Below are 27,890 nucleotides of genomic sequence, written 5' to 3' on the forward strand. Positions count from 1 at the left end.
AATCATCCAACAATTATTTAGTAAGTGTTCACAATGAGCTAGGCACTATGATAAATGCTTGAATTTTACTTGTAGACAAGTAACAAATAAATATATGTATGACTTATGACTACACCCTAAAAGAAGAGGTATGAAAGAACAGGGTTCTAACAGGGAAAGGCAAATTTGCAGAGAATAAGACAAGGAGTCAGTGAAGGCTCCCTTCAGGAAGTCACAAAGCTTAATGAACAGGAGTTATCTAAGAGGTGGAGAGGTTGTTCCAGGCAAAGGGAAAACATACAGTGTCTGGAGGTATGAAAGAGCTCGGTACATTTAAGGGTCTGAAGGAAATATAGCTAGAACATAGATGAACTAGGGGAAAAGACCACAAAAGTCAGCAAGGTCCTGACAGGTCTTAAGGATTTGGGATCTTATTCCCTAACAACTTTGTTCAACAAAGAACATCATTTCCTATAAGCTTCAAGTGTCACAGATAATATCAGTACCAATGTTTAAGGTGAAAACTTAACAATTCTTCTTAAACTCTTTTATTAGTATTGCTTTTTATAAATTTAGTATTTCATCCAATTGGTCCAATTTTTTCTAGCAAAGCTAAATTTCTGAAATAGTTGATTCCCAAATTTAAAAAAAATAGCACGAGATTCTTATTTTATTTATTTATTATTGATTTTATTTATTTCACAGATGGAGAGGGAGAGAGAGATAGAAACATCAGTGATGAGAGAGAATCATTGATGGCTGCATTGTGCACGCCCCACACTGGGGATCAAGCCTGCAACCGGGCATATGCCCTGACCAGGAATTGAACCCGTGACCTCCATCCAGGTTCATAGGTTGATGCTCAACCACTGAGCCATGCCACCCGGACAAGAGATTTTTATTTTAAAATTATAAAATGCAGTTCAACAAACATTTATTTATCTGATACACAAAATATGGTTTTAAAAGAAATAAACAATAAATGTTGGACTTGGAAAGTAACTTTTTTTTTTTTTTTGCAGTCTTGCTTCCATACTGTTTACCTCTTGTTACTTTCAACCAAGTCTACCTAAAATACCAATCAAGCAGAACCTAATTTAAAAAAAAAAATGTTTTTATTGATTTTTGGAGAGAGAGGAAGGGAGAGGAATATATAGACAAATCGATGAGAGAGAAACACCATCAATTGCTGCCTCCTGCATGACCCCCACTGGGGATCGAGCCTACAATCCAGGCATATGCCCTGACTGGGAATTGAATCGGTGAACTCTTTTTGTTCATGCATGGATTCTCAATTACTGAGTCACACAGAATTTTTTTAGTATTCTAAATATCACAACCTGGATCTCAATGAAAGCCCTTATCTTTTTTTCTTCTAGTTTCACGCATATACACTTTCTTTTATCTATTTTCCTTATTATAATTCTTTGGGGAAGTGAAGTTAATATATATATGATCATTAATTCACAGCTTTTCAGAAAAAAAAAATGTAAAACTACACTACAAACTATTAATGTCTAGCTAACCCATTTGCCCCTCTACTCAATATCAATAACTCTGCCTCTCCCTGAACACCACATTTGGTTTCCAACCCCTGAAAATTTGTTTGTGTATATTGTCTACAAACAGGAAAGTAATTACTTTTATGAAAAAGCTCTTCCTTTTCTTCCCAATTTTGCTGGACTAGAATAAAATGATACCATTTATATGGCTTCAAATGGTACCACATATGGTGTTTAATTAAACATAGAGAAAAGGTTTCCAAAGTCATTTCAGATACATTCATTTTGTATCCCCAAACAGACTACTAACTAAAAGGTAGATACTTTCTACTTGTGCCACAACACCTAATAAAGGTCTGAAATAAATATTAACTCCTTTTCCCTTTGGTGGGAAAGGCTGGGCTAGGTATTTTCACATATACCATTCTCATTTCATCCTCTGAGAACCCTACTGTGGAACATTATTATACTTACTTCACAGACTCTGAAGGGGAAAGGACCCAGAGATGAAGTAGCTCACTGCAGTGGTGTAAGTTCTTCCCTCCACACTTCACTAGTTCTCTATTTTTTAAACACCTACACCACTTTACAATATAACATTTTATTAAGCAAGTGACTGTTTAATCACTTGAAAATACAAAATTTCACTTGCTTCATATTCAGCTTTTTAAAGGCAACAGCTGTAGGTGCTTATAAGGACCAAACAAAAGTGTGTGTGGCCCTGGCTGGCTGGCGAGATTGGTGCAGTGTCCCATACACTAAAAGGTTGCTGTTCGATCCAGGTAGGGGCACGTACAGGAGGCAACCAATCGATGTTTCTCTCTAACATCAGTATTCCCCACCGCCCACTCCCCATACCGCTCTCCCTATTTTTTTTTTTTAAGTGTGATATAGAGGTTAAAGCAGAAAGCAAGGTAAGAAAATAATGATTGTAATTCTTCAAGATACAATGAAGCATCTTCACTTTGCTTAAAGTGAATACCAAGACCATGCAAAAGTTCCAAAACCTAAAATAGCAAAATTCATGTTTGAAAATCCTTTAACACATTATACTGTAATTCAATTAACAGATGGTTTGGTTAATCTTTCTTCCAGCTGCCATGTTACTAAAATAATCTTTCTCCACTAATTTTATTCATGTTTTACTATAGCTATTATTTTAGTACTTGATATAATTAAAAGCCTACACCTAATTTTTTACAAGCTATTCTGCAAAATTTTGTGTAAGCATTCTAGCAAAATAAATTGAAAATCTCACTAATCTAACGATAGCACCATTAGAGCTAAAATGGTAACAATAATTGAGAGCTGGAGCTACACAAAGAAAAGTTGTTAAAATATTCTACTCTAGAATCTTTTTTCCTAAAGGGGAGGCATACTGTATGTCTTCCAAATCTTCTTCCCTGCTTTTCCTGGCTATTATTTCCCAGGCTTTCATTATCCACATTCTACAAAAGGGGAAACAAGCTCAGAGAAGAAAGCTAATAAAAGGAACAGGAAATATTTAAGCCTGAGGCAGAACCAGCATTCTTTCCAGGTACCTTCTTTCTACATGCACTGTTAAATTTGACTCATTATTTGTTATTATAACTTTCTTTCCAATTAAACACATTTTTGTTGTACATTTATGTTTTTGCTTTATTCTTAACTCTTGTGTAAATATTTTTAATTATGATTTTGATTCAAGCATTTTTTTGTGGAAGAAACCACAGAAATTATGAAACGGATTTCATTTACACACGTTTTTTAAATTATGTAATCTACCTACCTGTAATATATTTAGATACTAAAAATTAACCATACCTCTACATTCATCCACAAGATGTATACAGTGCAAGTGAGATTAGAATAAAACAGACTCCCATTTCAAAAGGTCAATCAGATTGGAGCAACCCTTTGGGAGCCATTTGATAGTGCTTATAATAAGTGGTTTAAAATATTCCTTCATTTTGACCCAGAAAATTCAGTTCTGACAGTCTATGCTAAAGAAATTATCCTACTTTCACTGAAAAAATTCTTATATGTTAAAATGTACACCAAATGAGTGCAAGAGCAAACACACAATAAATATTTGCTAGCAGAATGAATCTATATATATAAAAGCCCAGCGATCAAACAGTGGAACAACCAAACGACCGGTTGATCAGTCACTATGACATGCACTGACCACCAGGGAGCAAACGCTCAACACAGGAGCTGTCCCCTGGTGGTCAGTGCCCTCCCACAGTGAGAGCGCAACTTGGCTGACCGGGATGAGCAGCGTTCCCACAGCGGGCTGATCCCCGCAGGCCATGCTCCCCCCCACCCCCCCACCAGTGCACAAATCCGTGCACCGGGCCTCTAGTAAATTAATGAATGAGTAAGCTATGAATAATAAAAACCTAGAAACAGAATCGGAATGATTAAGAAAACAATTAACATCCAAACAAATACTATTCAATGGTAAAAATTAAGAAAAATTAGCTACATGGAAAGTTATATGAAAACTGTATCTATAGTTCAACCACAAGTATATAAAAAATACACACAAACACATACCCATGCAAGGTAGAGTGCTGTAAAAAAATACCTAATACATTAATGCAACTTTTTCTTTTTTTAAAAACATTTTCCAAGTTTTCTATAGGGTAAGTATATAAGCATTAAGATTAAAAAGATAAAAAAATCTAATGAACTTAAACATTTAACAAATATCAATAGGAAAAATCCAGCTTGCTTCCATTGCTATTTTATATAAAACTAATTACACTTCATAAATTACCTCACTAAGATTCTCTTTATCCCTGCATAATTAAATTTTGAAATGTACTTCATTAATATGTAAGAATGGATTATAATAATTATTTGGCTTCTCTTACTCAACAGTCTCTTAGGTATATTTCTATGAGAGAGATGCAGGTGTGAGGAGTGTAGCTGCCATCTAGAAGAAAGTCCTTGTAGAAAAGATTCTAAAGAAAATTAAATGTCTTTTGATAAATTGCCAAATAATCATAAGAAATTAGTTAAGTCCTAATCCTTTTCTTAGTTCTACTGGCACTCATTTGCTCATGAATTTTAACTTACAATAAACATATCCTGACTTTCAAAGATACCTAAAAACATAAAACTGAACTCTAAACATTGCCTTCAAAATTAGGGCAAAAATATTGAGTGTCCAAAGATATTTAGCCTATGCTAACAAAAAGATCATCAAGTAAAAAAAAGTTAAATATTTTAGTGTAGACTATTTCCTTGGCAGGGAATGAAAAGAAGAAATTGGTAAACAGAGCAAGAACCTTCAAAGGAAGATAAAGTTCATTTTACTACTGTCTACTTTCGATAACGGTGGGCTTACCCTAATTTTATTACTCTAAATCAGCAACTTTAAACTGGTGTGTCACAGAATTTTTAAAGCGTGCACTATCTGACTAGTTAGTCAGGGGCACTGACCTCTTTTCCCTAAGATTGTCAAATTAAAAATTAACAACAGCCAACACAACAATAGCTGTCTCGTATGGATGAAATCAAAATTATACCTATTTTTTGGGTCAAATTGGAAAAAAAAAATATTTTTCTTTGTGCCACAGAATTTTAGTAATTAGTTTATGCATGCCAGGAGATTAAAATGGTTGAAAAGCACTGCTCTAAATAAAAATAAGTATTTTCTGTAAAAATTGGAAGACAGCCCTAGCTGGTTTGGCTCAGTGGATACAGTGTCAGCCTGCAGACTGAAGGGTCCCAGGCTCAATTCTGGTCAAGGGCACATGCCTGGGTTTCAACTTGGCCCCAAGTAGGGGGCGTGCAAGAGGCAGTTGATCAATGCTTCTCTCTCATCATTGATGTTTCTAGCTCTCTCTCTCCCTCTCCCTTCCTCTCTGAAATAAATAAAAATATATTATAAATCCGTAAGCTATATTGTTTGGCATTTAGGTCAGTAAGGGTTTATAGTATTACTAGAGGCCCAATGCATGAAATTTATGCAAGAGTAGGCCTTCCTTTCTCCGGCTGCCAGCACCGGCTTCCCTCTGACACCCAGGACCCGGGCTTCCCTCCGGCCGCTGGCAGCTGCCTTGGCCATTGCAGCCCCAGCTTCGTCTGGAAGGTCATCAGGAAGGTTGCCCAGAAGGACGTCCAGTCTAATTAGCATATTACAGTTTCATTATTATAGATAAATGGAGTAATCTCCATTATTAACCTAGGCAGCAACCAGATTGCTTACTACAGTAAATAATTTCTGAAAGAACAGAAGACTTCTTCATATAAATGGGTCTCTGAGAGTGAAAATGGTTAGCTAGGATACTACCTCATAATTGTTTTTTCCTATATAAGGCTCTCTTTAAACAACGTTAAATTTTACAGTGTCTTGCGGAGTAATTGAAGAATAGAATCTTTCTTGAACTTCTATTTAAAACAGGGTAAACCAAACCATTTTATTTATTTCAGATCTTCAAAGAGCATACTGCTTACAGTACTGTATCTATGATAACTACCATACCTAAACTAGGCTCTAGTTTTACTTTTATTCCAAAATAGGAAGAGAGCAGTTAATAATAGAAAGAAAAGAAAGAAAGAAAGAAAAAACAGATGCCTTTGAATTTTCTGCTTAAACTAGGAACTGCTTTTCTCGTAGTCTTAGTTTTTTATCTCCCTGTCATCCACAGTCCTATAAAACGTAGACGTTCTAAACTTGGAATCAGATTATCCAACAAAAACAAACAAGCTTTTAGTAATGGAAAAAATTACTTAATACAGGAGCAGAAGCTAACAGAAAAGCAGGTAGAAATCCCATATATGTAAATTAAAAAAATGAAACAGAAGCAATTAATAAGGCTTTTTACATAATGTCTTCTGACAAAAGGAACATTTTAAAGAACTTAATGGAAGACATAAAATACTCACATAAGACCTATGACCTGCTAGTTGTTATATTTTAGTCATTATATGTTCAGTTAACATTTCTTAGGTAAAGGTATTTAGAAGCAAGGACCAATAATATAACCATACCTAACAGGGTCCTAAATTACTTGTCCAAAGGACCTACAATCATAAACAGTGAGCCCTGGGAGAGTAGAGCATGTTAGGTGGCAAAAGCTAAACCTTGGTGTATCCTGGCTATATCTAGGAAGTTTCTTGGAACACCATGGGTACAGCTTTAGAAGATAACTGACCTATGAGATCTGCTCTGGCCTATCTTATAGTCCCATAATTTAGCCCCAGGGTTTCCTGAGGACTCTATAGAGATACAATCTGGTGATTCAAGTAGTCCACAGGGGATAAACATAGTGTTTAAGACAACACTGTTGAGTCAAACTGCCCAGTTTCAACTCCCAACTCCACAATTTAGAAGCTTTGTTGTGACCTTGCAGTTACAACTGTAACCTCAATTCCTTCATTTGTATAATGAAGTAATAAGAACAAAAAATAGCCCTGACCAGTGTAGCTCAGTTGGTTGAACGTCATCCTGTGCACCAAAAGGTTCAATTCCGTCAGAGCACATGCCCAGGTTTTGGGTTCCATCCTTGGGTTCCATCTCTCTCCCCTCTCCCTTACTCTCTCTCTAAACCAATAAAAACATACTAAAAAAAATAATATTTATTTCATATTGTTGTGAGACAATAACTGCCTAAAACAGTGTATATTATATAAACACTATTATAAAAGTGTTCACATTTATTATTTCAATGAAATAGGTCCCTCTGAAGATACTATAAGAACCCATTAAAAGTAAAAGTTCTATGCCCTGACCATAGCCCCTCTTTAAGGCCATATCCTTTTCACAAATGAAAGAGGAGGAACAAATTATATTTACCAAATGGGTGGTAGTAAAGAAGAAAGGAGTTTATTGGATGAGAAAAGGGACTATGTGAGTTAGTCTAAAAGACTCAACTAAAACAAAATAGGATGGGATAACTATGACTTCAATTAAAATGAAATGTCAAGATACAATATCCATGAATTACTTTGTTCTTAAATTTTTTTATGATATTGTAAGAGTTACATAAAATTAAAATGGCTTCAATTTTGTTTTACTTTACTATTAATTTCACTCTGAAAAAAATTATAATACAGTAGGTCCTTGGGTTATGTCGGAGATCTGTTTCTATGGTGTGACCTAACGCCATTTTCGCCGTAAGTAGGAACCCACCTCCATAAGCACTTACATCACTCACATAGCAGTAATGAAGTGAAACAGTAAAAAAAATTTAAAAGAAAGATAACAATTCCTGACCTTTACTTGTGGTAAATAAATAATAAAAAACATAAAGCCCATATGTACATACGTCAAAATGACGGAACTTTTAATTTTTATAAATAAATGGGAGATGGCGACGTAACCACGAAACGAAGTAACCCAAGGTCTCTGTATACTGCTAGAACATACTTTATAAAACCCTCCAATTTCAAGGATTAGTAATAGTACCAAGATGAATATGAAGAGTTCAATTATTTAAAAACTTGTCAATTTAGTGTTAAATATATGCAATTCTATTAAAACACTGAACATAGTTAATGGCTAAGAAAGTTAAAATTACTGACTTGAGGGAAAGCAGAAAAGAATTCATCAATCAATTACTAACTTATAGCTTCTAATACAAATCACTTTGTAACTTAAGTACAAAATTCTAGGGATTAAAATTATAAAATATTGATAAAAAACAGAATTCTTTTTTGGTAAATAGGAAATTTACAGTATCAAATAAAATCAAAGGGAGACTAAAAGGAATATTTTCATCTTGGATGAACTACTGAAATGGCTTCCCAGCTGCTGTGTCCTAATCTATTTTCCATAACTATCAAATTAATCCTCTTATAGTAGACCTTAGTTCATTCATTCTGTTACAAATTCTTAACCAATTTATAAATCAAGTCTATGTTTTCAGACTTGCCAGGATCCACCCTACCAACCTTTCTTCACAGTCTATTCCTCCATTTCTTAAAACCAAATCTCCTTCAGGCTAAAATAAGCCCATTCCTTTTCTATCACTTGAGTTCATCTCCTTTCTCATTCACCTTTCAGCACATTTTAAAGAGTGTGAATAATTCTAGCAAAATCTACTTAACCTTATGTTATGAAACATCTCTTAAACATATTGACCAAAGAATTCTCCCCTACCCTCCACCCCCTTTAGAATGCCTTTTAACATTTTGTAAAATAGCAGTGTTCAACTAAAGAGTGAGCCATCAGAGAACAGATCTCTAGTCTCAACTACTGCAATAGCCTTAGGAACTGGTCTACAGGTATTAATCGTCATCACTTTCCACCCTAATCTTTTCCATAGGCAGCAGTTGTCTCTTAAAAATGAAAATCTGATTACATTAAGGCAATTACAAGTCTCAGATGCCTTTCTAGAGCTCTTTTTGTAAGAAATGGATGTAAAGGGCTTCCTGGGTCCTACTAGATCTGTCGCCTACCTAACTTCTCCAAATCTCTTGACACATCATTCTTCTCCTCACCCACTGAGCTCCATTCACCTTGCCCCCTCTTCCTCCTTCCTATGAATGGCTTGTATATATTATTTCCTTTGGCCAGCCAGAAACTATTTCTCCACTTTCTACCACCAAGAATCTACCTCTCCACTTTCTACCAACTCTTTACCAAGTTACACTTATTCGTCTTTCATTTCTCAGTTCAAGCATCATTTCCAGAGATATCCCATTCAAAGTCTCAAAACCTTTTGCTCCCTCATAATATTGTATTATTTATTTATTGAAATACATTTGACATATACAGGGTAGGGGAGAAGTAGGTTTACAGATGTTTGTATGGAAAATGATACAAATAATGTTACCCTATATAATAAAACCCTAATATGCAAATCGACCGAACTGCAGAACGACCAGCCTCTATGATGCACACTGACCATCACGGGCAGACGTTCAATGTAGGAACTGCCCCGGGGGAGCAGGGTAGGCCAGTGGGAGGTGGCAGGCCACTAGCCAAGGCAGGTGCCAGCGGGGGTCCCCCTATCACCCCACAGATTGGCCCTGATCACCAGTCAGGCCTAGGGACCCTACCCTATATATTAGGAACAGTCTCTTAGATTAAAAATTAAAACCTGGCAAGGCTACTTTAATACTGAAAAAATCAGGATGATGCAGTGATGACATGCATGGACTCTGGCTTGCACATTTTGTAGTCAGCCCTGGTTCTAACACTTATAACTGAGTAACAAAGCCAATTACTTAACTTCTTTCTGCTTCGTTTTTCCACCCATAAGATGGGAAAAATGGTACTACTGCCTCAGAAGAATCAGGTTATATACTACTTTTTATAATCAGGGCAAAAAAATGTAGCTGCCCATATAACAGCAAGATGCCTTTCACCTGTATGAAAAGTATGGTCACTGGTGCATGCAGCGTCCCGGATTGTGATTGGGATGGCCAACTGTCAGGATCGGGCCCAAACCGGCAGTTGGACATCCCCTGAGGGCACAGGCTGGGCTGAGGGACCCCCCCAATGAACAAATTTTGTGCACTAGGCCTCTAGTCTATGTAAGAAAAGCCTAAGCAAACGTAATGGCGGAACAACCAGAACGACCGGTCGCTATGATGCGTAATGACCCCCTGGGGGCAGACACTCAACGCAGGAGCTGCCCCCTGGTGGTCAGTGCGCTCCCACAGGGGGAGCGCCGCTCAGCCAGAAGCTGGGCTTACAGCTGGCGAGCACAGCAGCGGTGGCGGGAGCCTCTCCCGCCTCCGTGGCAGCACTAAGAAGCAGCGAGCCAAGCAGTAAGGAGCAGCTAGCAGGCAGGCGGTAAGGAGCGAGGGCTCTCAGACTGCAAGAGGGTGCAGGCCGGGCTGAGGGACCTCCCCGCCCAGTGCATGAATTTCGTGCATTGGGCCTGTAGTACAAGAATAAACTGTGTTTTGCATATTCACAACTGTAAACCTATTTTTGCCCCATGCTATGGAGTATTTTACAATTTTCCTTCAAAATACTTAACACAACTCACATTAATTGTTTAATTAATGAGAGCAGTCTTGTCTTCTTTTGCTAATCTCTGTATTCCCTACCTCCTAGCAAGAAGCCTGGCACATACAAGGCACCCAACAATCATTTGTTAAATTCATGAAAAGGGACAGTTCAATCACTAACTAATCAGTATAAGAGAATATCTACCATCTATAAATATAAATTCTAACTTTTATGTAGTTAATCAGTTTAACAAGGAGCCTCAGCAGATTCTTGTGAAATTTTGGCTTTAAAATGTACATTAATCCAGAGTAAATGTTTTCTTTGGTATTATGTATGTCCAACTCTGTAACAGATTTTTATATACTTGAATACATTTCAAATTTCGCATGTTTCTTATACTAGCAGTGTATGAGAAATCTAGTTTCTCCACACATTGCCAATTAGTCTTTCCTTATGATATAAAAGGTCGAGAGAAAAGGCAGTCATAATACAGAAATACTTAACCATCAATACTAGCTTCCTTGAGTAGCCAAAGACTAAAATTCATTAATTATGTTACTGTATCTACATTTAATACATTAATGGAAGTAGCCATTAGGCATTATTCTCCATTTCAGATTCATATACATCTTTTTTTCCCTACTGTTGTAAGAGATTCAAAGATGGCATAATTCAAAATTTGCTATATTTCCCTCCCAGAGATAAACACTTAATAGTTGGGGTAATTTCCCCAGATTTTTTTTCCCCTACATAAACAATTTTTGCCTCCAAATGGAATCATACCATACATCTTGTCTTGCAACTAACTTTTTGACAGTTAAGTGGTTTTTGAAGAACAATTTATATACTATCAGTATACTATCAGTTCATTTCACCCATAAAACAAGCAAACAACTTACCCCCACCTCCTCCTCAAGAATGACTATAAATGTCAGGGGAGGTTGAAAAGGGAAAAAGATACCATGTTAATTTTGAGTTAAAGTTTAATATATAATAAGCATTTATTGTTTCATAAGCTGAAACAAGTCTAATTATGCTTGCTCAAAGTCAAAATGACCCACACAACTTTACCGCTCCTTTTCTCATTACTTGTACAACTTTAAATAGTTTTAAATTTTCAATACAGTCATAAAAACTCAAAGCAATTCTAGTAATATTTTAAGCAAAATAATACTAAAATATATTAGGCAAAAGTAAAAATATATATCAAGGTAGAAGTTTCTTAATTATAGTATTTTATTTTCCCTGAAAACACCATTTGTTAATGGTGTTTAGAAACCAAGAGAAGTTAGATTGTTGAATAAATTCTTTATCCGTTCAATTCTTAGCAAAAATGTATTCTCACCTCTTATTCTAACTTATGACCTTGTTTTCACAGTGCATTATTTCAGGCAATAAAAATTATTTAGATTGTTATTATTACCACTCCTTTATTCCTCTACATCAGGTCTATGCTCTAATCCTCCCATACCTCTAAAAAACATATACTCGGCTTTCCCCCACAATATCATAAAAGTAAATTTGGCTGTACTTAGGAGTTCTTAATTTTTCTAAACTGAAAGGTGTAGAAAAACAAACACACAATTTTGCAAGAATTTTCATTTCACCAAACTCTAAAACAATCTAACCATCTTTTATCCTGTGGTTTTCCTGTAGCCTCATAAATTGTTTTGCATTTGGTATTCACACTTCCAGATAACAAAAAAGACCAAGAAAACAGGTTAAGTCCAAGACAAGATAAAACAAACAAATAAAACAAAACTCCAAACAAGGTTTTAATACCTTGTTTATAGTTAGGCCACCCTTCTCCATGCTAGCTCAACATCTTCTATCTATCCTTTTAGCATACATTTCACACTTGTCATTTCTTGTTTACTGATTGTATCCCCAATATCATTTAAATATACTCTGCTCCTGACCTATAGAGTAAGCACACAAAGTATTTATTAAATGAATACATGCTGTGAAAAGTAATCCACATTCACCTAGTTCTCCAAACCTGAAATCAAGTGCACGCACACCTTTGACTCTTAGTCCCTTAGGCCAATCCATTTACAATTCCTACCAATTTTATTTCGTAAATGTGTCTGGAGTTCACCTACTATTTTCCAACTCTACTACTACCATTAAATAACATTACACATAACTGACATAAATGTATCTATCTATATTCCCTAGTGCACTGCAAGCTGTGTTAGAGCAGGAATAATGTCTTCTTTGTCATCATACTACAATGAAGAATACCAAGCCTATACTGGGGTTGGGGGACGGGCGGAATATAATTACAGCCTTTGCCAGTGCCTCAATTTTTAGTGGTGAACACTGGTCAAAACATAAGTAATTTCATTCTTTAAAAAAACATAACAGCTTATTGACATATAATTCACACATCATACAATAACTAAGTTCAAGTATATAGAGTTTTAGCATAGTCAGAGATGTAGAATCACTACAAAATTATTACCATCACCATAGCGAAGATCTGGAAACAGCCTACGTGCCCATCAGCAGATGAATGGATTAGATGTACCAACTGTGGTACATCTACACGATGGAATACTATGCTGCTGTAAAAAGGAAGGAACTCTTACCATTTGCAACATCATGGATGGAACTGGAGAGCATTATGCTAAGTGAAATAAGCCAGTCAATGTAAGAAAAATACCACATGATCTCACTCATTTATGGATAATAAAGACCATTATAAACTGATGAACAAAAATAGATACAGAGGCAGAGCAGCCTCCAACAGACTGTCAAACTACAGCCGGAAGGCTGGGGAGGGTTGGGAGGCGGGGGGGTAAGAGATCAACCGAAGGACTTGTATGCATGCATAGAAGCATAACCAATGGACATAAGACACTGGGGGGTAGGGGAGGCCAGGGGATTGTTAAGGGGGGGAAAAAGGAGACATAACTTATTAGCAGTCACGTCCCACTTCCCCTCAACACCTTCACCCTATCTTCTGTCTCTATAGAACTGGCTATTCTGAGCATTTCATATAAATTGGAATCATACAATATGTGGTCTTTTGTGACTGGTCTCCCTCATTTAGCATGTCCTCAAGATTCATCTATGGTGTAGCAAGTGTTTGTACTCTGTTTCTCTTTTTCTCTTCTCTCTCTCTCTCTCTTTCTCTCTCCTCTCTCTCCACCTTTCTTTCTTTTTAGTCCTCACCGGAGGATATGTTCATTGATTTTAGAGGGGGAAGAAGGAGGGAGAGGGAGGGAGGGAGAGTGGAGGAGGAGCAGGAGGAGGGGGGGGGAGAGAGAGAGAGAGAGAGAGAGAGAGAGAGAGAGAGAGAGAGAGAAACCATCTATCGGTTGCTTCCCATACACACCCAGCTGGGGATCTAATCCGCAACCTAGGTATGTGCCCTGACTGCGAATTGAACCCCCAACCTTTTGGTGTACAGCAGGGGTCCTCAAACTATGGCCCGCGGGCCACATGCGGCCTTCCGAAAACATTTATCCTGCCCGCCGGGTGTTTTTGCTGCCGCTGCCCGTTGCTTAGCAGCCGACTCATCCCGGTCCGCAGTGCGCATGTGTGGAATGTGCACCGCACTCTCTGACTCCCCTCCTTCTCTCTGTCTCTCACTCCTCCTCTCAGTCTTGGGTGTGATCGGACGAGTCACGAGCTTGCCTGTGCAGAGCCTGCTCCTGCCTGAGGACCAAGGTAAGAACAAGTTAGGGTTTATTTTTTTTTTAAGTTAGGAGGTCTATTATTTTTTTATTTTGCAGTTAGTAGGGCTTTATTTTTTTTTTTTTAAGAGAGCTTTTTTTTTTGAAGTTAGGAGAGCCTTTTTCCAGAATGAAACATCTGAAATCTCCAACCAGATCTAGACTAACTGGTGCACACTTGCATCACTTGTTACGACTAGCAGTGACAAATATGGAACCGGACATTGACCATCTCATTAGCCAAAAGCAGGCCCATAGTTCCCATTGAACTACTGGTAAGTTTGTTGATTTAAGTTTACTTGTTCTTCATTTTAAATATTGTATTTGTTCCCGTTTTGTTTTTTTACTTCAAAATAAGGTATGTGCAGTGTGCATAGAAATTTGTTCATAGTTTTTTTTTTAAACTATAGTCTGGCCCTCCAATGGTCTGAGGGACAGTGAACTGGTCCTGTTTAAAAAGTTTGAGGACCCCTGGTGTACAAGATGACGCTCCAACCAATTGAGCCATCCTGCCAGGGCAGTACTTTGTTTCTTTTTATTGCCCAATAATATTACACTGATTCCAGTAACAATATACACACCACATTTTATTCATCCATTCATCAGCTGATAGACAATTGTGTTGTTTGTACTTTCTGCCTAATATGAACAATGCTTCTATAAACATTAATGTACATGTTTTCGTGTAGACATGTTTTCAATTCTCCTAGATGTATTTTCTACTCACCTAGGAGTAGAATTGCTCGGCTATTAACCTTTTGAGGAACTGTCAGACTTATTTAGAAAGTGGATGCACCATTTTACATTAATTACTACTAGCATTGTAGGAAGATTTAATTTCCCCATACCCTAGTCAATAATTGGTATTATTTGTTGTTTTTATTATAGCCATTCTAGTGGTTGCAGAGTGGTAACTCATTATGGTTCTGATGTGCACTACCCTGATAGCTAAGTATTTTCACTTTACTGTAAACTCCATGGAGGTAGTGTTGTTATCTGTTTTGCTTTAAAACATATCCCCCAGCACTTAATAGTGTATGGCACATAGCAGGCCTTTAATTCTGTTAAATGAGTATCTTGGGGTGGTGACCACACAATACAATATCTAGATGATATATTACAGAATTGTACACCAGAAACCTATATAATGTTATTAAACAATGTCACCCCAATAAATTCAATTTAAAAAATGAATATCTAAAAACTAGTATGAATTTGGGAGTATTTCTTTTGCAGCTGTACATGTAATAGGAGTTGCTGACTATATGTAGGAAGTAAAGGAAAAAATAGAAGATGACCCTGCGATTTTAGTTTATTTAAAGAATGAATTATGATGCCAAAAATAAGAGGTAGATTATATAAAAAGAACAGATGACATAAAAAGAGAACAGTTGAAACTATAAGAATGAATGATATGGAAAAGGAAAACTACACATTTAACAACCTTGAAATAGATTAAAAAAAGAGGCATTCAGAAGACAAACAAGGAGGGAGCAGGCTTAATTTGTTAAATTACCTATAACTTAACTTAAACATAACTTTCTTAGGAATGACTTTCCTGACATTCTAGGTTAAATCCTCCTAATAAAAAATTTCATCTCACCATATTCTAACATTTACTAAAATTGTAATTATTTGTTCACACTGCCATTTCCATTACATTGTATAACATGCAGGCAGGGACTGGTGCTTTTAGAGATTAGTATAGTGCCAGGCTTTCCGTAAATAATGATTTATTTATTTGTTGCATGAATGAGTTAATAACTAATTTAAATAAATAACAGCACCATATATCTGTAATATGCAAATAAACTGTTTAATATATTAAAAACTTATACAATACAAATTTTATTAATATACTAGAGGCCCAGTGCACAATATTTGTGCACAGGTAGGATCCCTAGCTGCTGCTGGCTGAGGCCTCCCTTTGCACCTGCCTTGGCCTGACGCCGCCTGCTCACCTGCTCCACCATCCTGCCACAGTCTCACTCTTGTCAGGGCCCATTGTGGCTGGCAGTGCGTCCACTGCTGCCCGCTGCCAGTGCTGCGTTGCCAATGTCTGCCATGTTCCACACCGCCCCCTGGTGGTCAGCACATGTCTAACTCCCTGTCAGTCGAACTCCCGCTCTTGGGGACAATTTGCATATTAGCCTTTTATTATATAGGATATTCACTAACAAAGTAAAACAGAATTTCCTATGGGTGACTTAGAGAAGAAAGATAACATCACATTATGAATGTAACAGATATGTGTCAGCCGGACTATTTTCAAGGTTGGTCTTCTACACTAGATAGATATACTAGAAACTTTACTGAAAATGTATTTTGCATAAAGAAACAGTAAAGCAGCATGTTATTTTGACCAAACATGTCAAATTTCTAAAAAGTAATCCTTGCAATAGTGTCATGAGTGAGCAAAGATGTTTATCAGTAATTTTCAAGTTTTTTCATCTTATGGCACACATAAACTACTGAAATTCTACAGCACGCCAGAAAATGTATTTTTTATTGATCTGACAAAAAAAAGTAGGTATAATTTTGATTTATTCACACTGGACGGCTGCTGTTGTGTTGGCTGCTGTCATTTTTTTTTTTTATTTGCCCCTGACTAAATAGTCAGGTAATGCATGTTTTTAAAATTCTTGTGGCACATCGGCTGAAAATCACTGATGTACGTATAGTATAATATCCACCAGTAAAAAGAAATTGGAAATATACTAAATATTCATCATCAGACAACTTTGGGATGTACATGTATACTCACACACATATACACAGAGTAAAATCAATATTCATTAACAGAGAAATATTTCTTAAAATGTGTAATATAAAAAGCAGGTTATAAACCAGAAAATTAAGTATAATTATAGAAAATTATGTTAGATAGAGATGGATAAAATGAATTTACCAAAGTTTTAAATGGGGTTAACTCCAGGCCTGAAAATTTGGATAGCATTTAGTTTCTTTTTTTATATTTCTCTTTGATGCTTTAAATATTTTTCTTAATATTTTTTAGCTAAAATTCATATAGAACATTAAACAAATTTGAAAATGTCATGTTTGAAAATAAAATGAAGATGGGAAAGACAAAAAGGTAGAAGGCATCAAAGGCTTAAGAAATACGTAAGGCACTTTCATGTACAACATCTCTACTAATAAAAGGGTAAAATGCTAATTAGACAGGATAGACTGGACGTCTTCCGAACGTCCTTACAGACAAAGCCGTGGCTGCGAGTGCCAAGGCAAGCCGCCACGGCTGGGAGGGCCCATTGCAGAACCCCGGCCGGATGGGCAAGGCCTCCATCATAGAGCCTCCACAGGGTGGGCAGGGCCTCCCTGTGGGTGGTGATGAATGGCAGAGCCCAGGCTGGATGGGAAGGGCCTCCCTGTGGGCGGGGATCAATGGCAGAGCCCAGGCCAGGTGGGAAGGGCCTCCCTCTGCTCTGCAATTGATCCCAGAGCCCCAGCAGGGTAGGGAGGGCCTCCCTGTGGGTGGGGATCAATGACGGAGCCCAGGCTGGGTGGCCGGGCTTAGGGAACACCTCCCCCACGCCCCCCCTGCCAGTGCATGAATTTCATGCACTGGGCCTCTAATAAGATAAATAAAAACACTGAGAAGATCAGAAAATTAAAGGCATTTTACTGTAAAAAAATTATGGTTGGAAGAGTTAAAAAGTAATAGCTATTTTGAAAGAAAAAAAACCTTGAATATGAGGCAAAGTGTTTATGCAGATTATTCCATGTACTTGGAAAGGATATAGAAATTGCTGAAAAAGTCATGTTTTAATCTTTTTAAGAAAAACTGTACAAATTAGGGAAAACAATAGCTCTTAATAAAATACAGTCTTATGATCTGGCAAAAGCAGCATTAAATTCTTTTGTGGGAAATACAACATCCACAAAAAAAGATCATGTTCAAATCACAAGCTATAATCTTGAGTTGTTTCATGTAAAATCTAGAAAACACTTGGTTAACATGAAGAAACTCTGAAGCAAAGTCAAGCCCAAACAACATAAAGAGTTGACTAAAATCTAAGATGGCTTTTTTATGATCATGCTCCAATTAAGAATAAGCTTTTTAGACAATATCACCTAATCAGATAGCCTTTATTAAACTATGATTACCCATGATCTACCTATCCGCCATACTTGTCTCCAAATGACTATCATTTTCAAAATTAAAACACACACACACACACACACACACACACACACACAAACCCTCAACACTGAAAATATTCAAAAGAATGTTCTGGAGCCAAAGCTCTAATAGAAGACTTCCAGAAATGTTAAAGGCAAAAGTATAAATACTGAAATAAGTTTATAGCCATCTAAAATAATTTTGAAGGCAAATAAAATATACTTATATACTTCAGTATGTTTAATACAAAGTAAAGATAATTGGGGTGTGTGTGTGTGTGTATGTTTTAACAGTTAATCCAGGAAAATACACTTTCCCACATACTTAATTTCTAAGAGGGTATCAGTTCACATCTCATAAAATTTCTCCTTTGCCCTTTTCAGGTATTCAAGAAAATGAACTTTCTACAGCCATATGACTTTTTGTTAAAGAACATGTTAAACAAACAAACAGAAAAGTAATTTCACCTCAAATATGAGTTAATAATCAAGTTAAAGTAATGCTTTTTATTCAGTGAAGCTCTCCCTGCAGAATCTCTCACTCAATGCACATAATGCATTTAAATAGATTACTAAAAAGATGACAGCTGAGGAATGTCTTAATTTCTTTCCATGGTTTCTACCGAATGTCATTTCAGAAATGCCTATATGACACATGACAATGTGGAATGTCTCCACCCATGAAAGAACATTCAAGTCGAGCAAGCACACTTAGGATAGTAGCACAGAGCTCAAATTTGTCTTTTTATGGTTACCCAGCACAACACCGAAAAGATAAACCACCAAAATACTAATAAGGTCAAGAAAATACTGGCATGCAGGGATCCATAGTGAAAATGTTATTTAGAAAAAAAGGTGTGATTAAAATTGTTAGAAAACATAAATTAGTTTCTAATGCCAGTATACTAGGGATTCCTTTTCTAAACAAATACCCAATGATTTGTTTAAAGAAATTAATTTTTAAAATGTTACATAAACTGAGCAAAATTCTACTTGTACTGGTAATCAGGAATATATTCCATTTCAAAAATAAATCTAAAATCCTGCCAAATTTATATAAGTGTTACAAAATTAAGTTTTTGGTATCCAATTTTTTATTAGAACATTTTTAATGTTTGTTAGCTCTTATATTTATCAACACAAACTGTCATCATTTTGTTTTCTATGAATTCAGTTCTTCACGAGATTAGTCTACTTTGTGTTCAAATTTTTTAAATCAACACTTACTTTGCACCTGCTAAAAAATGCAATTACCAAAGGAATTTAAAAAAAAAAAAATCAAAGCCCCTACTTGAAGAAATTAACTATTTTGCCCGGAGATAAGATATACTAACGAAAGCAGGTAGTGCATATGGGTTTACCTAAAATTTATCTCTTTTCTGCATATAACGGCTAGTTAAACACAATATTGGCAGTCCTCAAAATTTAGGATAGATTCTGATAGTACTTACTGCATTTCAATTACCATAGAAAGTTCTTGTGAGTGTTGGCTAGCTATAAAAAAGTAGATGAAGAAAAAATTATATATACTTGTGTGTTTCATTTCATTCTCTGCTCATGAATGGGGGAAACCTCCAACTACTAATCATCAACCATAATGACTGGAAGATTTAACAATATGTACTTTCTTCTGTAGACTTAAAAGAAGACATCAAACACAGTGTTAAGTTTGGGCTTTTAGAACCCAGTTCTGCCATCTATTATCTTAGTAACTTTGATCAAGAGAAAAGGGATGTTCTGAGAATTAAATGAGATATTGGTTGCAAATGTACCTACCATAGTGTTTCACATACAACAAATCCTCAGCAATGTTCACCAGCCAATTCCACTTCTCAATGAAAGACTGATACATCATGGCTATTACATATTTAACCCCATCTTAAAATGACACAAAATGACTGTTAGAGATTTTCGATCTTTCAGAGATGTTTATCAAAATCCCAATACTCCATCTTTTCAACATAATTGTTGAACTTTCAAAAGAAAAGTGGGGTAAAAATGGCAATTTTTTTGCAGGCAGAAGTGCAATGAAAACAGCAACTTTGGGAAGTGTCAATAAGTAACATGTTACAGCAGTAACAAAACTGTTTTATATCCCCTCCCAAAATAATTATATATTAAAAATCATCTAGCTAGATTTCTTTTTAAGTACAGATACTTTCCTTATGTGAACAGTGTTTTCTAAAATATGGTAACAAATGGATAATGAAAAAGTTTCTCTATTTCATCTAGTGCTGCTACTTGGCTACACTAGAAAATGCTCAGTCACAGCTTGCAATCACACTGTAGCTGCAGCACATGAAAGATGGTCTTGGTTGTGACACTTCAAAATCAGACCACAAAACTGCTGCCAGGAAGCACAAAGGCAGTAACTGCAGAGAAGGCATTATAACAGCAACAGTGTGGGCACTGATGCCCTACCAGCACAACCCATATATGGCTAGGGTTGTCCATTTATTTGCAGGAAGTGAGGGGCCTATATGGGGTTAGGAGTTTTGTTTGTTTGTTTAGATAGGGTTTTTAAAAAATGAATTTAGGATAATTTCAATAAAAATTTTTAAGAGTCATCAGCTTAAAGTGTTATAGCTTCCTAACGAGAATATTAGAGAAAATAATCTAAACTGCACATTCTTTTAATCACATATTTTAACATTATTTATGAGTGATCCAATAGATTATTATTCTAAGATCTTACTATCTCCCACCAAAAAGAAAAAAAGGGGGGCGGGGAACAATTATAAACTCTGTATTCAGTTTTAAATAGATGTCTCATATGTACCAATTACACGATTGCCTAACAAGAGACTCAATATCAGCTGCTTCCAGTCTCTTTTCCTTCTGGTTGGAAAACACTTTAAGTAGCCCTATTAGAATACTTTTAAAAAGAGAGTTACTTTTCAGATTACAGTCCAGTGAAAACGGATTGGCTGAGAAGATTAAACACTTAAGAAAAGACTGCACAAAAGTATTCCTTTTACTGACAAGACGGGAGTCACATATTTTTACAAAGAAGCTTCAAATGGCTTCTAACTTTAGAAGTTGATAAAATTTGTTTTTTACGGGCAAAAGTATTTAATACTAAACATATCTACAAGTCTGTATTGAAAAGTATAACTTTAGTATTTTAAAATAATAATCACATAGAACATGGATCTATTTCTACTTGGTACTCCGCTATAGGACCTAGTTTAGATCCTTATAAAAGAAGGTAGCAAATTAATTAATGACTCAACTGAAATTTTTCTATCATTTAAACAAGATTTAAACAGGTTTAGGATTTTTTAATAGGAAGGTTATATTAAGAAATGTTAAAAATCTCAAGATAATAAAAAAATCTGTAAAAAATATCTACACAAAGTTATTCATTTCTTTATAAAAATAAAAGTTCTACTAAGTGCAAGAACAATACCCTAATCTGGATATGAAGATTTTAAAGATTTACCTCATGACATACAAATAAACTATGTATCTACAATACGAGGCAAAAAATACAATTCAAGCCGAAACCGGTATGGCTCAGTGGATAGAGCGTCGGCCTGCGGACTGAAAGGTCCCAGGTTCGATTCCGGTCAAGGGCATGTACCTGGGTTGCGGGCACATCCCCAGTAGGAGATGTGCAGGAGGCAGCTGATCGATGTTTCTCTCTCATCGATGTTTCTAACTATCTCTCTCCCTTCCTCTCTGTAAAAAAAAATCAATAAAATATATTAAAAAAAATACAATTTAATAAATTTTTAGTGAGCACCTACTATGTGCCAGCCTCTGGAAATACAAAATGTGGAGACTGGGTCCTTACAATCATCCAGAAAAGACAAACTTACAAACACTATTCAAGTAAGATCCCTTCTGGCTGGCAATTGGGTTGAACCTTGAAGAATGAATAGGATTTTGACTGGCAAAGGATAGGGAGGATATTCTAATAGAAGAAAAATATGACCACAGGCATGGAAATAAAAAAGTAAAGAGTAAAAATTACAACACAATGGAAATATATCAGGTATAAGTTAAAGAATTTAAATCTGAATTTAAGGAGTGACACAAAGTGGTATTGTTAAAAGATCAGTCAGATAGCAATATGAATGCTGGATTGGACCAGGGAGATAAGATATGGGGAAAGCAATTAGCTATTACTATACTCTAGGAATAAAAATAATAAAGGCATAAACTAGGTTGATAGTGAGAATGGCAAAGAAAAGAACTGATGCAAAGGCAAGTATGAAGAAGACCGATTGGATATATGACAAGGAAATGAAGAAAAAATAATTAAAATGTTTAAAACTTGATCTAGATGTCTAAAGCTTCCTAACAAGAATCTTATGTAGAGAAAATAATTTAAAGGGCACATTCTTTTAACCATATAGTGATTTAATGACATTATTAACAGAAACTGGCATCAATGAGAAGAGCAAACTTGGTGAAGAAAGAAAAGTTTCATTTCAGGTTGAAGTGATAAAATGGATTATAAAACTAAATTACAATGATAAAAACCCATATTTGAATAAGATCCTTTGAAGAAATCACTAAGGTAAATGTAAATAAAGTACAGTACTCGCTATTCTATGGCAAAAGGATGGACCTCTATTTACTATATTACCACCTAAAGATATATTTTTAAATATAAACTCACAATGTATTGAATAAAAAATTAATACTTCATCATCAGTAGAAAAATGAGAAATGGAAACTGACTTAGAAGCCGCTGGCACAGAGGAAGTAGATAAGATTTTAAGGTAAAAACCAAAAGGCTATACTAAAAACTATTGAAAGAAATCTCAGTCCTGCCTTTTAGGCACACCAATATTAGTAAGAATTGGCAATAAAACATTCTATTGAAAACTCTAATATTTCTCTCCTAAAATCTTTATAAAGTAAACTGAAGTATAAATTACTAAGTGTAAAACTACCAGGTAGCTATAAAATTAGACCTGATTATCGCCCACTGTAGAAATGAAAATATACTCTAGACCTCAGTTCTAGAAAATCATATGTTTATATCACTAGCTCCATACAGTTTTCTAGCTATGGGGGAGTGGGCTATTCTAGAGACCAAGATAGCAAATTTGACAAGAAACACAGCTTTTTTTTCCCTACAGGCATGACATACTTCTTTCTTTTTTAAATTGATTTTAGAGGAGGAGGAAGCAGGGAGAGAGGGAGAGAAAGAGACAGAGAGAGAAACATCTGTGTTAGAGAGATACATGGATCAGTTGCCTCCTGTACTCCTGGGGATGGACTGGGGAACCCAGGTATGTACGTGCCTGACAGGGATTGAACCCATGACCTTACACTGCAGGGGAGGAAGCTCCAACCAACTAAGCCACACTGGCCAGGGCTGCATGGCATATTTCTATACAAAAAGAATAGCCAAAAACTGATTATCTTTTGTAACTTCTAATGAGAGCACATTTAAACAATTAAAGAAACTTTCAAATATAATCTGCTTATATTAAAAAATGGAGGCAAAATATTGTATTAAGAAGTATATTTGCATGTTGTGATATCCCTAAAACTTTTCTCCTAACAGTGAAATTTAGAACACTTGATCAGAATCAGAAAAGTAAATGAATATTCCAAAACACTAACCAATAATTAATCTAGTAAAAACATTTTAAGTATTCTATGATCTTTCTAGAAGCTAAATAAAAAACTATTCAAGGACTATTAAATAAATCAGTGAGTCAATTTTAGGTTTTATAATTTAAGTATTTAGAACAATTGGCAATCAAGAGATCCCTTAAAAACTTAACATTTTCTTGTAATTATTTTATTTAAATGATGAGTTTTATTTATAACCGTTCACTATCTGCAATCTGTTATCCTGAATTCCCCAAACTCCTTGCACTCACAATCACAATGGGGGGGGGGGGGGGGGGGAGAGGTAGAAGAGTTAATAAAGGAAAAATGAGAGTGAAGAAAAGGTACTAAACATCTTAATGCTTGATATATTAAAGACCTTGGCTTCACTGATTTAAGGAATGTGCAGATAAATTAACAAAAAAAATGTTATGCAAATGATTATGTATGAACTTGGAAACTTCTGCTTAACCACTTGTCAGCTAAAACAAAATACCCAATAAAGACTAAACCTATATTATGCCAAACTAACCACTGAATTCAATTAGGGAAGACACTGATAAGTCTCATAATTCTTGCACCATGCCCAAATCGAGAGGAAATAAAAAAAAAAAAACAACCTTTAAGAAGCCTGTTACATTGTTTTTCTCTGCCTACCTAAGCCAATATTATTAGAAAATTTCCTTCACAAATGGATTCCTCCACAACAGGAATAACCTAACATTTCTATTGGACAATTTTAGTGAAACGTATTGATGTAAACCATTATCCAACTGTATCCTGACCTCAGGCATACAATAACTGTCTTTCAGAATCAATTCCATATTAAAATGTGTAAATCACACTTGAAAGAAATGTGAAAAGATTCATTTCATATAATTACCATTAAGATTCATTCTTAATGCCAAACTTATTTTCACTCTCAACACCATGTTTTAGAACTTAGAATTATGCTATGCCTTAAAATAAACTTCAGCCCAATAATATATTACAGACTCTGAATTTATGAAATAGAAAGAGATTTAAAAATCTTGGTATATTTTTACGGGGTGCCACATTCTGAATTCCAGATTTGTCCTGTAGTTTGTCAGTCATTTCAGTTCATCCAGTCAACTTTGTAAACACAGGCTTATAAGCCAAGTTTGATATTAGAATTCAATTAAACTTAAAGCAATGGTCATTCATTAAACAGGAAGAAGTAAAAGGAAAAATGCCACCGCACACCTCTCTGAAAGAGGCAGCGAGGTAATACACATAAACTACAAAGCCGTAACTTTCAACCTCCCGAACAAGTTTTTGTGACAAGTATAAATCTAAATAAAGCTCCAATCGTCCACACATAACCAAGGCAACTTGGAGACATTGTACACGTCTCTCCAATGTAAGGGCAAGCTTCCCTGTAAAGTCGTTTTCTAGGAACTCCGGAGTTGCCCACTAAGAATTAATATGTCTTTGTCACCTATTACCGTGACTGAAAACTGTTCTTATTTTTTTTATGCAGAACGCTACGGGGTTGTGTTGCTTTTGGCCTGTTAAAGGCAAAGGCACATTATCTCCGGATTGCCAATAGTTTCTCCTTATTTGGCTAACATTGAGAGATCCCAATCAGACTACTATAAAACTTTAACATGCACAAAGCATCCATTTTGAGAAAAGTTTGTGACCAGCTTCCCACCTCCACAAAAAATAAATAAAATAAATTTTAAAAAATCAGGGCCTGGTGACTGGCTGTGAAAAGAGTGCCCCGTGTTTGTCCCCCTCTTCCTAACCCCAGCGCACTCCCCGGGCCCTGGGGCTCCCGGATCTCTGACACTGCGGCCAACTCCTCATTCAACACTTGGGGGTCCGGCGGCGGTCGGCATGCCCCTCCCTTTCGGCCGGTGCACATCAGCTCATTACACCCCGCTTTCCCCTCCCCAGCGACCAAGGGGAATAAAGCAGAAAACAGGAAACCGTCCGCGCAGGGCTCTAGGCTTAGGCTCTAGATTACTATCATCATCATCATCATCATCACCGTCGTCGTCATCATCCGTAACCAAGTCCTACAAACTACAACACATCCGATGCCCCCTGAAAGCCAAAGACGTCCGACTGCCCCGCGTCCCGAATGCCCCTGGCGGGTCCTTGCCCTCAGCATCTCCCGTCCTCCCCAGCAGATCCCTGACACCGGGCCCCGGGCACAGCCACGCTACACCCACCCCTCCCGGCCTCGACCCCAAAGCCCAGGCACACGTCCGTCCACATGTGGCCCGGGGGCCCCCGGCCGACCACAGTCCCCTTTCCCCTCTGCCCCGGAAATCGGCCGGCTGCAACTCCACCACCGACCCGGCTGAAGGGGCCTCCAGCCCGGCGCCCTCCCGCCGCCAGTCCTCTCCCTCCCTCGCTCCCTCCCTCCCTTCCTGCCTCCGTCCCTCCGTCCGCAGCGGGCAGCCGGCCCTGGCCTCGGGAGGCCCGGAGCGGAGGAGGGAGGCCCGGCCCCGGCGGGAGAGCGAGGGCCCGCGGGGTCGGAGAAGGGGAGGCGGGGCGCACAGACCTGGTGCAGGGCAGTGAGTCCGTCCACATTGGCGTAATTGATGTCGGCGCCGCGGTGCAGCAGCTTGAGGACCTCGTCCGTGTCGCCGCTGGAACAAGCAGCCAGGAAGACGGCGCCATCGTCGAACTTCACCTTGGTCTTCTGGCGCTTCACCACGGGAGGCTCGAGGTCCGTCTCGGAGCCGATCCAGCGCTTCAGCTGCTCGTTCCGCTTCTGCTTCGCGTCCGCCATCTTCATCCCCTCTCCTGCCGCCGGGTCTTCTTATCGGGAGGAGGAAGGGGGAGGCGGCGAGGGGAGAGAGCGAAGGCAGGGGGTGTGTGACGGCTCGGGGAGTGCGGGCCGGAGGCGGGCTGGGAGCCGGGAGGCGACGCTCGAGACTTCCAGTATCCCACAGAGCACTGGGGCGGCGCGCCCGGCCGAGCGGACCTCCCTTTCTAGCCGCGAAGCCCTCCCGCCCCCGGCCGGCCACCCGTCACCGGCGGCCCGAGGAGCGTAACTTCGCGAGATCCGGGCAGGGAGGCGCCGGCGCTCGGGGCGCATGCGCACTAGCCCGCGCCCGCGCCCGCCCCAGGAAGAGCGCTGCGGCGCACTGGCGGGGGCGGCGGCCACCGGAGGGAAGCGGGTGTGGTCCGGCCGCCCGGGCTGCGCGGGGGCTGGGACCGACCTGGAAGGGCGGGGACGGGGACGGGGCCGGAAGGTTGGCCTGCCTGGCTGAGGGCTCCTGAGGTTCCGGAGGCCAACCGTCGGGCTGTCGGGCGGCTCTGACGGGGCAGTTTTGCTTCCCGGGCTGTCACTGCTCCGCCGAGTCGTTTGCTCTGGGCGGGTATTCCGATTGGCTGCGTTCTTTGAATGGAGTGGAGGATAGGCTGTGCATGTAGTGCTTGTGGTTTCCCTAAGGAGCTCGGGTGAACTTGGACGTGTCCGTATCGATCAGAACTTGCTAAAAGTGGGGTCCGCGGAGCCAGGGGCGTGGGTGGTCCAGACGCCCGAGCTCGGAGAGGTGACGCCTGGTGACAAGGGTTGGCCTGCGGTAACTGCGCTGGCTTCCTGCCAGCCTCCGCTATTAGAAACGTCTTTCCTCTTTCGCTTGTTTGTTTTGTTTTGTTTTATACTTTATTTTGTTTCGTTTTTTTTTTCTCTTACACGTATTTGGGGTCCTCTTTCCTCCCTTTCCTTCCAGGCTTTAAGCCTGTCGTCCGGTACTACCCACGAGCTGAGCTCAGCTCCGTTACTTGTCCTGACCTTTTAAGGGATTTCTGTTTCTGCTCCATCGCTTTCTAAGGATGGGTAAAGACCCAACTGCTTCTAGAGTTAAAAAGGAATGTTAATAGTACACAGTTAATTCAACCGGCATTTATTCAATACATATTATGAGCATTGTTCTAGGCACTATCGATACAATCACGATAGTGGCATTTAAACCACCTTTTGAGGTCACGTGTTAAAAAAAGATGTAATTTGTCAACACAAAAGACTTTGTAACTGACTTTATGATACACTACACACGATTTGTAACAAATACTAATGTCTTGCGTATTTTTAAATTTTTTCCATTACAGTTGACATTCAATGTTATATTAGTTTCA

The 27,890-nt window shown here is 37.9% G+C and overlaps 1 protein-coding gene across 1 annotated transcript in view; it reads right to left on the minus strand.

Annotated features, from left to right (window-relative positions):
- The window catches only part of PPP1R12A (protein phosphatase 1 regulatory subunit 12A), a 150,147-nt gene extending 123,342 nt beyond the window's left edge, over nucleotides 1-26,805 (minus strand). The window contains exon 1 of the mRNA XM_059681167.1: nucleotides 26,305-26,805. Coding sequence (XP_059537150.1) covers nucleotides 26,305-26,541 — 237 coding nt within the window. The 5' untranslated portion in view covers nucleotides 26,542-26,805. The remainder of the gene's footprint in view (nucleotides 1-26,304) is intronic.
- Nucleotides 26,806-27,890: the final 1,085 nt, after the last annotated feature.

Source organism: Myotis daubentonii, chromosome 2 (genome assembly GCF_963259705.1).
Source record: "Myotis daubentonii chromosome 2, mMyoDau2.1, whole genome shotgun sequence".
Lineage (NCBI taxonomy): Eukaryota > Metazoa > Chordata > Mammalia > Chiroptera > Vespertilionidae > Myotis > Myotis daubentonii.